Genomic DNA, 13574 nt, shown 5'->3' on the forward strand with positions numbered 1-13574 from the left:
CAGTGTTGTTATATTCAGACACTTTTATTTATAGAATATGATAAGTGAAAATATCAAGAAAGGGTACATTTATGATGCCGCCGGAAACTTTAGGGCGCCGAAATTATCTTCTTTTACAGAACTGCGGGAATTTTCGAGCAGATCACCGTGTTCTTTGTCTCAGCTGTTGCTAGTAGAACGCGACGACATATCAAATCAAGTGGTTTCTTCGCAGGACGTAATGGAGGTGTCGTTGGTTGTCAGCTTACTGCTGTTTGTGGCATTGGTTGTTCTGCTGCCTACTGGTGAAGCGAAGGGTAAGAAGAAGGTGAGGCACGGCGATGACGTTATGGGCGGATGGAGTGGCCAAGGACAAATAGGTGTGAAAGGCGTCAAAGGGGTCAAAGGCGTCAAAGGAGTCAAAGGTTACCCCACACCTGAGCCGCCTCCACCTAAGCCGCCCGCACCGACACCCCCCACCTCCGAGGCACCCACCGAAGAGCCCAGCACCTCAGAGAGCACTAATTCGGAGCCGACCAAACCCGCGATAGCCTCTACTGAACAACCCAGCAGTTCGGACACCCCAACGGAAAATCCCAGCAGTTCGGACACCCCAACTGAAGAACCCAGCAGTTCGGACACCCCAACTGAAGAACCCAGCAGTTCGGACACCCCAACGAATGAACCCAGCAGTTCGGACACTCCAACGAATGAACCCAGCAGTTCGGCGAGCCCGACTGAAGAGCCAAGCAGTTCGGAGCCGTCAAGTGAAGAACCAAGCACCCGTGAGCCTTCTTCAGAATGTACTGCAAAAAGGAGTACTAAGCCTGACTGGCCTGGTGGCCAGCAACAACAGCAGGAACAACAACCACCGTTTCCATGGGGAACCGAAGGAGGGGGTAAGTTCGCTGTCTGATTTAGAAAATGCACGTACCCCCACCCCCCTCCCCCCTCCCCACGCACACACACCAAGGAACCGTATACCGTAAACAGCGAAACTACGACAATATGGCAGTCTTTTAGCAAAAAAAAAAAATTCTACCTCTGGCGTTGTGTACTGACCTTTGAAAATAGCAGTGTATTCCCATAACATGGAGGCTGGGCCCATGGTAATTTCAACGCTATATTTAGTACGATGCGACTAAGAAAGATCAATGTATTTTGTGAATGCAAGTATCACACGTAGGACATCGCTCCACGGCTTAGATTTTCTTTGAAGATGTTACTTATTTATTATTAACAGTACTTCTAATCATCTTACACGGTTCCTTGCGAGGAAAAATAAAATATGAAAATACAGATGAAAATACTAAGGCTTGGGGTTGGTTCGTAGTTGACCATTCCTTGATTATCGTCTGAGGGAGATTACAGGGAAGATCATGATACTTGCTTATACCGCACAGATTTTCTTGAAGAATTCAAGGTGTTAGTACGGCAATTCTCGGCCACAGTCTTGTGTGCTAAGAAATGAAGGCGGACGTCTTAATAAGTGCTAAGGAAGGCTCCAGCCAAGCATGGCAAATTCACAGGATTGAAAGTTTTTGTGCATAGGGTTCTCAATGGAGCAGCACAGAGGATCAGTAGTTCAGGGCTTGTATTGCCTGATATTATTTCTGCACGTATCTCAAAAGTTGTTAGCAGATATGTGAAAGCTATGAGCAAAAGGGAAAATTATAAGATTTTTCATGCTGACTGGCGAGCGCGTGAAAACATTGCACTTGTGTAAGCGGTTGCTTCACGCTCGTTTCCACTGCACAGGAAATTATAGGTGAGATGGAGCATATAAAAAGTGTTCAACAACCGCCCAATACTCGAGATGTCGTGGCGCTAGCGTCATTGTCAGGACTGGATGAACAATTGTAGAGATAGGTATGATGTCAAGCCTCGAGTATATGCCTACCTGCCCTGACGAGCGACATCTGCATACCTTGAGTAACAGCGATGTCAAATGCGTTGCCCTGTGGAACCTAATATGGCGTCCAAGTGAAGCCACTGATGTCACCTGACCGAAAGGTGAGCGTGGCTTCTTCTAGAACCGCCAAATATCTACTGTAATGTTTTACTCCAAATGCTGCTTTTTATGATGTGCCTCCCATACGAAGACACCCCGAGTTACTTTGCTTTGTTATGACAACAGTGGCCGATTTAGTTACAACCACTGTGGGACGCGGTTCCGACATCGAAGGTTGCGGCGCGTCCAAGTCACTTAATCTGGGCTATAAAACCTAAACGAAAACCTATAGTCGTGTTGCGGCGGGTCAGTGTATGGTCTTCATGGCCAAATTCATGGCCATTGTGGTGAAGGCTACAATATTAAGCCCATAGCCAATAAAACTTAAATGTTGTTTTAAAATTATGTTATTGTTATTTTTGCTTCTTGTCATTAGAACCTAGCGCATGTACAAATTATAAAAACGAATTTATTACTGCGAGTTTCAAACAACAAACACAAATTGAGCAGGATTCATGGGGCGCGAGTACTGCGAATACCAGGTACCCAAGAAGTAGAAATCGGAGCAGATGTACAAGGTCGTTCAGCGGTATTCACATGGCCGCCTCTGTCCCTGCGTCAAAGTTTATTTTCTTCGGCGCAACTGAAAGGCGCGAAATTGCCGTAACTCGATAGAGCGTGGTTGTAGGCCAGATCATGGAACTTCGCGAGGAGCAGAATCGTACAAACGAGAGGACCGAGTTAAGGCGACAACACGGGGCTGTGTTGCGGCCTCGAACTGCCACGCACTGCATTGCTTTTATATCATTGCACTTGCGATGTAAAAGCAGATGCTGCTTCTACACTTAGCTTCGCACTACGGCTTTCGGCACGATGAAATACGGTTTGAGTAAAACGTTGGCAAATAGCTTATCCTTAGGAGCCACGGTGTTCTCTGCGCTAATTGTCCTTCACTTATCGGTGTTAGATTTTAGTGTACCACGAATGTCTCCCCTTAACTACATTTCAATACTTCGGGGACTTCATGCACACTATGGTGGAAGCTGCTAATTGAGCCCATAGCCCATAAAACTTAAAATTTTCACATCAAGAATTCTCTTCCTAATCACCATCCTTTGCTGATTTTAGTACTGTTGTATAACAAGATAAATAATTCAATTTTCTTAACTTAACCTACATGATAAATCACGCATATGCAATCAATGCTTTATTTCTCGTAATATAACTTGCCACACTGGCGGAAATAGTTTCTAGCTAGAGTAACTTTATTTCATGTTGAATTTACTGAAGTATTACTGAGGCATTTGAATATAGCACCGCTAAAGCCCAAATCATCAGCCGGTGCTTCTAACTTAAATATCTGTGGTGGTGGTGATAAAAACTTTTATTTGAAGTAGAGGTGCGAACCCACCAGGGGGGGGGGGGGGGGGGGGGGTCACATACTAGGTCATGTCCCCAGTCCGGGACTCCATTGGTCGAAGCCGCCGTCCTGGCTCTCTGGACCAAGGTTGTTTGGGCTTGAAGGTCTGAGCAGCCAAGCAGGGCCGCCTCCCAGTCCTCTCGTGTAGGGTTAGGGTTGTAGGCTTTCGCAAGGCATATATTTATACCACAGGTCGAGTGATGCTAGTGCTTGCCACTTCGAGATGTGCTGCAGCTTGTTTCCAGTCATCCTGTTTTCTTGCGGATCAGGACATAAGCACCTAAGCTGACGCTATGTGCCACTGAAAGAGTAACGCACGGTTTAGGTTGATAACTGCGAGTCTCAACGGTGTAGCATGCATGTGCCGTCAGTGGAGGGGAATTATTGTTTTACCTCATTTGTGACAGCTCGGCAACATTAGAGAAGTGAAAATTATTGAGCTCTATTTTTTCATTAGTGCTAAACGCTATGAAATGCAAAATGTGTGGAAGAGCACAGTGTGGGCTCTTGGTAACTTGGGAATACAGTTCTTTCCACATGCTCTGTGCAGCAAGCTGTATTACCATCAGTGCTCTCAAGAGTACTAAATACTACATTAATTGCTCCTTATAGTCAGGCACGCTACTTCGAGGACATATAGTCATGCTTAGCACCGTATGATTTGTCCACAACTTTTTAACAAACACCAGAGGCTTCAGCCCACGTGCCGGTAAGGCGTCCTTCAGCAGCCTTTCACGGTTACTTCGAGGCCAGCAGTAAAGCGAAACTGCCGTGAACAGCACAAAATGGCTGAATGTTGCAGCGCTTTACCAAACCGCCGAGGAGAACCCTATAATCGCCGCGTATCCGGATCCACAGAGTGTGGTGTCACATGGGTTTTAAAAGCATTGACTTTCATTTTTCGCCGAATAACAAGCACTAGGCTAAGGATACCTCGTCCGAAGCACCTGGGCCGGACCAGATTCGTGATGCTTCGAAACCTTCCCGCTCACACCTCAGCGTTCAGAGTTGCATTTTAGAAGCCATTTAGCTTATATTGAACAGTATTCAAGCAGGTGGGACAAGAATTGCAAGACGATAGTTTATATAAATCCGAACAACACTGATTCGATTTCAATTCGGAAGAAAAATTTTTCGATATTCTTGGTTCGTTTCAGCTGGAATATGCTGTAGATATCGTAACTTCGTAAGATGTGGCAATCAAAAAATACTGAAGTTCTCTTTAAGAAAAATCTAAGAACTTAGGCTTGGTAGCACTCGAAACAACTGGACGGCGTTCACTGCTTTCCCATTGCCTTTTATTGTTACTGCCTTCTGTATGCCACTGATATGCAGCAAGCGATGCTTGTTTAATTCCTCTCGGCGCGCAGGAAGGATATCTCTAGATCTAGCATCCTGCGGTGTCTATCACGTGATTCCAACGCTTACATTTCAGCCAGGCTTAACGCTTAGGCCGCACTAGGATAGGCGCCTAGAGCCGCAGTTACATACTTATAAAGCTGCTCCATTTTAGGCTTCCTTGATGTTAAACCGTTTTCGTCAATCGCTAGCCGGTCTGCTTCCTCGAAGTTATGAGTGGTCGGCTTTTTTCACATATTTTCTCATAGAAAGGATCATTAGGATCATTCCTCAGCTACTTGACTAAAGTATTAATGCTAATAAAAATTTGTTTTGCATCGAAGTGACAAGAACCGATCTTTTTGTTAGTTGGTTGCACTCCTCGCGTAAGACATCAAGAGACAGCAGACAATTATGCTGCGATTCAATAGTATCGGCAAAGTGGACCTGATGCAAGATGACACGACACGATTGTTTTCGTTCTAATTCTGATGACTACAGTGTAGATTCGCTATTTAATTACATGACAGTAGCAACCCAGGTAAAATTCCAGTGGCGAAAAACTTGGAAAATTGCTGCTTGGTTGTCTCCCTCCTACCATTAATGCAGATTGTCTTGCATGCCAGTAGGAATCATGAAGGATGAATGTGCTGCCTTCAGAGCATTGAGAGTACTAATCATCCTGTAATAGTGCGCTAAGTATCAGTGGCTAATGATTTTATTGAACTGCAGTTTCCTTGAGCGATGGAAAATAAATTGCCTCGTTCTTGTGTGCTTAATGGTTATATCGTTGAAAACACCCGACTGACGTATCTGATTACTCGCAACGCTGGTTGTCTTTTTGCGGAAGCGCGCCCGTCTGATCCTTAGATTAAAGACGACGAATATAGCTTCAGAACCAAGGACAAGAATTTCATACAGCTTTTCGATATTAAAATATTCTCCAAACAAACCTGCAGCAAATATTGATACGGACATTTGAACGTTCCGCCTTAAGCTAGAGCTGCGTAGCAAAGTACAGATGTGTGTTGATGCGGTTATTCACAAAAGCGATGCACTGATTCACTGTAAACAAATGTAACTACTTACGGTACTCTATGAGAAGAACGTTGTTTTCAAAGAAAAGATGACGCCTTTTATTGGAAGTCGCGAACTCGGAAGGAAGGACTCGCAGTTTTAGTTAAACTAAGGTGAAAGTGCTTGTATTATAATTTAGGTAGATTACCTTCCGTATAGGGGGCGCAGTGCCTGCTACTAGACCTACATGCGGAACCTAGCAGCAGTGTTCTGGCCAAAGTATATATTGCTGCGTGTTGTTTGGTTGTTAGTGATTAACGAGCGCTTGTGGTTGTTCAACGTGCACTGCATTTTTAGGGCTAGAGGGATAGGAACTGTACAGGGAATGAATTCAGAGTAGTCGAAAGCTACGCCAGTGTTTCGCCCTTCAAAGGAACAAAAACGCTGTTGTTGCTAATACCACCAGCAGATGTTAGAGAGAGCAGTGGAATCATCTGGCTTAAAACTCTGCATCAAATTTGTTGTTCTGCTTTGTTGTTCTACCTAAGAAGTTGATCAACGCAAGAGTTAATTGCCTAATCGCTCCTCGTAGATAAATTATCCCGCCCAGCTTAGAAGTGATGAAAACTACGGTGGCCCCTTGGTGATAAGTAAACAGTGCTTAGGCACCTCTCAACCGCTTTTATCGTGTAATAGGGAGCGAAGAAAGACTAGGTTTTGAGTGGGCCGTTTTTCAAGTCAGATGATAGCGACCGCGATACTTCAATAAGAGGGTGAAAAAAATTATCTAAGCTCGTGGAGAACGTGCAGCTGACAATCTCAATCACAGGGCACCTTTCGTTGCACTCAGTACTGCACTGGGCTGTGAACTCTCCCTATCTCTCTCTCAATATGAAGTATATAATTATCGTTTAACGCACCACGAAAATTAGTTTTAGAACCGCAAACCGAAACAGACGGCTTCGCCGCTTAGTTTGCCCGGGAAAGCAGAATTCGCTTTCTAGCTTTCCTTGAGCACATAGATCAGCCTTTTGCTGTCAATTTCATCAAAAGTGCGGCCAGTTATCTAGGTTTAGGTGTATATACCATTTTGGTTCTGCAATTTATGAAAAAAAAAAAAGTTTGACTCTTCATAGCTAAAGGCGATTCCGAGGATTGTGCGAAAGAAACAAGGAAAAGGAAGGACAGAGCCCACCTGTAAAGTTGGCTGCGACAGCGTAACAGTTTCCCAGGCGCCTTAGAAATGTACTCCCCGAAGCACTGGCATCGCGGAACGCCCTTCAGACTGGAAGTGGACACCCGTGTACATGTGATAACACCTAAAAACTTGACCAGCATGTCTGTACTTGCTTTGCGCTACTTAAGTGGTCTTCGAGAGGGGCACGCTTTTGCTTGGGATCACGAGATTACCTCCTTGACGCCCCCGGAGCCTCATGACCTGAAAAAATATTGTTGTAGTCATGTTCATGCCTACACAAACTTCCAGACGCATGTTGGACACTCAACCTTGCCCATAAGCAAGTGGAGGATTGAGCAATGGGAGCGGGCGGTTCAGATCGACACTGCCACCGCCAACCATTGCACGATTCTGTCCTAAAATGTAAAGATTGCAACGTTTACGCCACGCTGCGTAGCACGAGACGTAACTGTTCTGCCTCCTGTGAGATCACAGGGGAAGGGGGTGGGGTTGTCATTTGCTTCGAATTTAAAAATAATAAAATACTACGAAGGCAATGGTTTTAAGCTTGGACCCTACTAAGAACAAAAGAAATTAAGCATGTCATGAAACGGCAAGTGATTGAAATAATATTGAGGTTAGCTGCAGTTCTTGCCTAATAGCGAGAAACGTCATAAGCGCGAATGCTGGAATTTTGTTTTTTACTTATCGAGACTGTGATATGTCAATTGCCGAATATATTCACATCTCTGAATGTAACTCACGGGTTTTCAAACGTATCAAATGACATTTTAAGCGGTGCTGAGTTTAATGTTATTATGAGAAAAATATTTCTTTCTCCTAGAGCCGTTTTTCTCTTCCGTGCATTATTCATAGATCTTGACGAAAGCTTGGACAGCGAGAAGACTCTTCATCGAGATGTTTTGCGTACGTTGAAAGTTTCTCTTCCACAGCCCGCAGAGGATAAAACCGGCAGGAAGGCTTCACCTCCAAGATAAAGACAGCGGAAGGAGTCGCAGAGTGGCATGACGTTGTCGGAAACGGCTGAAGACCACGTCGAGCAACACAAGCACGAAAAAGGCCTCCCGTCCTGATAGCACCAATGTGGGAATGTAGAAAAGAAACAAACAAAACGAAAAAGCAACTGTGGTACACAGGGTGAACAAAAGAGAGGGAATTAACTAGTATTTGCCATCGACAAGACATAAATGACACAGGAGGTGCGTGACGGCGCTTGACATGAAACATGGATACAAATCCAGGAGGCCAAATGAAACACCTTCACGGACCAATACGGTTATAGGCAACCCAAACTGGACGACACTGCCACCACCCGATATCAGTATATACTCGAATTCACCCACAATGAAGACAAACCTGGCTGCCGCCTCAAAGAAAACACCTTACAAAGACATCCGCAGCAAAGACAGCTCTACTAGGAGCCCTCACACAAGTACATGATTGTTCGTAATTTGGGTCATACTGTGGGCAATAAAGACGTTATGAATGATGTGTATTGCCTTGAACTACCGCAGTCATGCACTGATGAGCCCAGAGAGCACAAATGACATGTTGCTTTAGTTCACTGTATGAATATTAGTGACCTATTACGAAAAAGAAAGGAATCGTTTATTCATAATCATTTTGGATAATATTCCTGGATTCCTTTTGCTCTCCCTTGACATATATAATGTTAGTAGTTAGGTTGACCTAAACGGTTGTTTCATAGAGGGAGCCCCTATGCTTGCAGCTATATCCGAGAGATGAAAGGCCAGGACTTGCGGAAAATGTGAGATAAATAGCCATCATGTCTTGTGCGATAAAATATGTGAGAATCGAGTCTCTATGTGCCGTGGTGACAAATGATGCTAATTATTTACTCACTGTGAGTGATTCAAATAGCAAAGTACATAGGGCAGCGCATCCAGACATGTTACAGGATCTTCGCTGTCCTTCACTAGGTGACGTCATTTCCTTTTGTGGCCTCGGTTGCGACCCACGTTACTCAGAGTTAGTTGAAAGACTAAGTTTTCAATAGCGAGCAGCTTCTCTTAGTAGATTCCGAAAGCCACAATGACAACTGGGCAATTGAAACGTACTACTTGCTGCTTGCTAGCGACTGTGACGTCACAACGCTTGCGCGAATTATGGGGTGACAGCTGTAGATAGGGCGCAGCAGCAGTCTCCTGTAGCCGTTACTACAGAGAAGAGCTTTGGGGACATGGCGATGGTTTCTTCCCTGATTTCATTTCATTTCATTTTATTGCTTTATAGAACCATTTTGGCTAATAAATAAGGGGTGGAATTAGATGTTGAAGATTACAGTTTTTAAATGCGAGGAGGAATATTCATTGCAAACGTCGATGGACAGGTGATGGAAACAATGACGTGAGGAAGGCCATTCTAGTCGCTTGTTTTAGAAAAAAAATGACACAGAAAACGTAGCAGTTCTAGTGAGTGGTCCAGCAACGTTAAATGAATGCCCAGTGTTGTGGGATATGCGTGAAGGTGGTGTTAGGTACGGGGTATGATTGAGCTAGCTGTGAAATATCTTATGAAACAAGCAAACGCCATCATGCGACAGCGAGTGCTTAGGTTCAGAAGTTCGGATGGAAATTTTAATACTGCTACAGTGGTATTGAAAGGGTAGTCAGAATGAATGAATCTTACGGCGCGGTTCTGCAAAGCTTCAAGGGCATTGGTTAGATAACTTTGATGTGGATGCCAGATAGGAGACGCATAATCTAGTCTAGACTGATGAGCGACCAGATGAGTGATGAGTGATGTGTAGGGCAGTGATGATTTTTCAGCACGAGCGTTTCGAAATGCTTCGTTAGGAAAAAAGACTATGTACTAGCTTGTTAATACCCTTGTACTTGCTGCATATTCGGCCTGACATGCCTCCTTCAATGCAGGTTTTGTTTTCGTGGAAAAATATATCAATATTCTAAATGTTCCTTCACAAGTGTTTAGTACAGTAATCATTTATAAACATTTATAGAACATAGATCTAACATGCATGCAGCTTTCTCGAAAATGGTAAGCAACCCTGCATGAGCATATAGGTCCATCGCTGGCGACGGTACACAACTTCAACTCATTGTAAAGACCAGCAACGAGGGCTGCATTTGGGCTCCGCCATAAAGCACAACATTCAATTCCTATGTTCATCTCTGAATAAATAGCTAGGTTATATATCCATTACAGCGGAGTGTCCTAGAAGTAATAGTGAAGGACGGGCGATAAACAAAACCTTATTAAAATAATGGGGTTATGCTTGCATTCTCTAAGAGGCATCATATCAGAGGTTTAGATGCAAAGAATTGTTAGTTAACGTTATCTTTACTCAGAGAAAAAAAGAAAAAGTGCTGAAACTCAGCTCCTCAAATATATTTTGCGATGTTTTTCATATTCATGATTCAAACACGATCTTACCGTACAAAGACTAGGTTAAATAAACAATTATTAGAAAATAAATAATGTTTATAATAAAACACAAATAATTGTTTAAAAATTCGTAAGATTATAATAATATTTAGGAGTCAACATTGTAACAATATGAATTTTGATTGTTATACTAACGCCTTTGTATGACGCACAACTTAAGTAAAGTTTTTATACCATTATTCTGACACCCAGTGCTACCTACGTGAAAGCTATGGCGAATTTAGGAGCTAACGTGTCGTTCAAGAGTTCTCGAAAGATTAGCTACTAGCAGTCAATTCTAATAGCTTGTAATTATTCTTTACTGTTAGCAGGCCTTAGGCGGTCGTATATGGGGCTGAACTATAGTACCCCAGGTTGAAGGATTGTTCAGTGGCAGCGAATGCATGTCGTTGCTAGCTGTCCTGAAAACATAATTGAACTTGACTTTATTGAAGCTGCTCTCAGCTGCGTGCGTGCGTGCTTGTGTGTGTGTGAGTGTGTGTATGAATGTGTGTGTGTGTGTGTGTGTGTGTGTGTGTGTGTGTGTGTGTGTGTGTGTGTGTGTTTGTGTGGGCAGATATTCGCTTTGGCGCTCTCGAAAGTTTCCAGCTATGTTGTTGGCGAAAGCAGGTCGAGATCTTTAGCGCTTCGATGCAGTAGAAAAGATGCTTCAGCGGTGGCTTAAAAAGGGAACTTTTGTCCTACTGGTACAGTCGCTGTGATGTTATACTAGGGACCAACTTTCTGTGGCTATGCTGCGAACGCTCATCATCATCATCATCAGCCTGATTATACCCACTGCAGGGCGAAGGCCTCTCCCATATTTCTCCACTTAACCCGGTTCTGTGCTAGCTGCATCCACTTGACCCCTGCGAACTTCTTAATCTCATCCGCCCACCTAACTTTCTGCCTCCCCCTGCTACGCTTTCCTTCCCTTGGAATCCAGTTTGTTACCCTCAGCGACCATCGGTTATCCTCTCTTCGCACTACATGTCCTGCCCATGTCCATTTCTTCTTCTTAATTTCCACTAGAATGTCATTAACTTGAGTTATTTCTCTGACCCACTCTGCACGCTTTCTATCTCTTAATGTTACCCCTACCATTTTTCGTTCCATAGCCCTCTGGGTTGTCCTCAACTTAAGTAGAACTCTCTTGGTTAGCCTCCACGTTTCAGCCCCATAGGTGAGTACAGGCAAGATGCAACTGTTGTACACTTTCCTCTTGAGCGATACCGGTAAGCTGCTAGTCATAATCTGCGAGTGCTTGCCAAATGCGCTCCATCCCAATCTTATTCTTCTTGATATTTCCTTTTCATGGTCTGGATCTGCGGTTACTACCTGTCCTAAGTAGACATATTCGCCTACTATTTCCAGTATTTCCGCTACCTAATGTAAACTGCTGTTCCTTCCCGAGGCTGTTGAACATTACCTTAGTCTTCTGCATATTGATTTTCAAGCCTACCATTCTACTTTTTCTGTCTAGGTCATCAATCATTATTTGCAGTTCATCCCCCGAGTTGCTTAGCAAGGCAATGTCATCAGCAAATCGCAGATTACTGAGGTATTCTCCATCTACCCTTATCCCTAACTGCTCCCATTCCAAGTCTCTAAATACTTCCTCTAAACAAGCTGTGAATAGTACTGGGGAGATTGTGTCTCCTTGCCTAACACCTTTCTTTATGGGAATTTTATTGCTTTCTTTATGTAGAACTATGGTTGCTGTGCAGCCACTATATATATCTTCCAGCACTTTCACGTACGGCTCGTCTACCCCCTGATTTCGCAATGCCTGCATCACCGCCGAGGTTTCAACTGAGTCAAATGCTTTTTCGTAATCAATGAATGCTATGAATAAGGGCTGGTTATATTCCGAGCATTTTTCTATCACCTGATTGATGGTATGGATATGATCGATAGTAGAGTACCGTTTCCGAAACCCTGCTTGATCCTTTGCTTGATTGCAGTCTAAGGTTGTCCTGATTCTATTGGCGATTACCTTAGTAAATACCTTATACGTAACAGACAGTAAGCTGATTGGTCTGTAATTTTTAAGGTCCTTAGAGTCCCCTTTCTTGTGAATGAGGATAATGTTTGCATTCTTCCATGCTTCCGGTACCGTCGATGACACCAGGCACTGCGTATACAGGGTGGCCAGTTTTTCTAGCACGATATCCCCCCCGTCCTTCAGCAAATCTGTAGTTATCTGATCCTCTCCAGCTGATTTCCCCCTTTTCATAGTTTCTAGTGCTTTCTTGACCTCGTCCTTCGTCACTGGTGGAACGTCTGACTGTTTTTCCCTACCGCCAATCTCACTACGGTCCTGACTACTTTGGCTACTGTAGAGATCTGTATAGAACTCCTCGGCTACTTTGACTATCTTGTCCATATTAGTGATGACGTTGCCCGCCTTGTCCCTTATCGCATACATCTGGTTTTTGCCTATGCCCAATTTCTTCTTTACCGCTTTAAGGCTTCCCCCGTTCTTTACAGCATGCTCAATTTTCTCGATGTTATACTTCCTTATATCGGCCACCTTGCGCTTATTGATTAGCTTTGATATCTCGGCCAATTCGATCTGGTCTGTTGGATTGGAAGCTTTCATACTCTGCCGTTTCTTAATCAAATCTTTCGTCTCCTTAGACAGCTTACCGGTATCCTCTTTAACTATCCTACCGCCTACTTCTACTGCGCACTCAGTAATGATATCTCTGAAATTATTGTTCATTGCCTCTAGGGTAATGTCGCCATCCTCAGTTAGAGCTGAAAACCTATTCTGTAGCGAGATTCTGAACTCTTCTGCCCTCCCCCTCACCGCTAATTCGTTGATGGGTTTCTTTCTTACTAATCTATTGCGTTCCTTCTTCAGATTTAGGCTAATTGGGGACCTCACCATCCTATGGTCACTACATCGAACTTTCCCGATTACCTCTACATCCTGCACAATGGCGGGGGTTGAACACATTATGAAGTCGATTTCATTTTTAGTCTCTCCGTTAGGACTTTTCCATGTCCATTTCCGGTTCTTCCGTTTGCTGAAGAAGGTATTCATGATTCGTAAGTTATTGCGCTCTGCAAACTCAACTAGTAACTCCCCCCTGCTATTCCTAGAACCAATGCCATAGTCACCTACTGCCTTGTCTCCTGCCTGTTTTTTCCCTACCTTGGCATTGAAGTCGCCCATTAGTACAGTATACTGCGTCTTTACTTTTCGCATTGCCGATTCTACATCTTCATAGAAGCTTTCAACTGCCTGGTCATCATAACTA

General features: G+C 43.9%; 1 protein-coding gene across 1 annotated transcript in view; it reads left to right on the top strand.

Annotated features, from left to right (window-relative positions):
* Positions 1-220: 220 nt before the first annotated feature.
* The window catches only part of LOC146199119 (chitotriosidase-1-like), a 39200-nt gene continuing 25846 nt past the window's right edge, over positions 221-13574 (top strand). The window contains exon 1 of the mRNA XM_084592044.1: positions 221-878. Coding sequence (XP_084448170.1) covers positions 221-878 — 658 coding nt within the window. The remainder of the gene's footprint in view (positions 879-13574) is intronic.

The sequence above is a fragment of the Amblyomma maculatum genome, chromosome 2 (assembly GCF_055883805.1).
Source record: "Amblyomma maculatum isolate TAMU_Amacu chromosome 2, ASM5588380v1, whole genome shotgun sequence".
NCBI classification, from domain to species: domain Eukaryota; kingdom Metazoa; phylum Arthropoda; class Arachnida; order Ixodida; family Ixodidae; genus Amblyomma; species Amblyomma maculatum.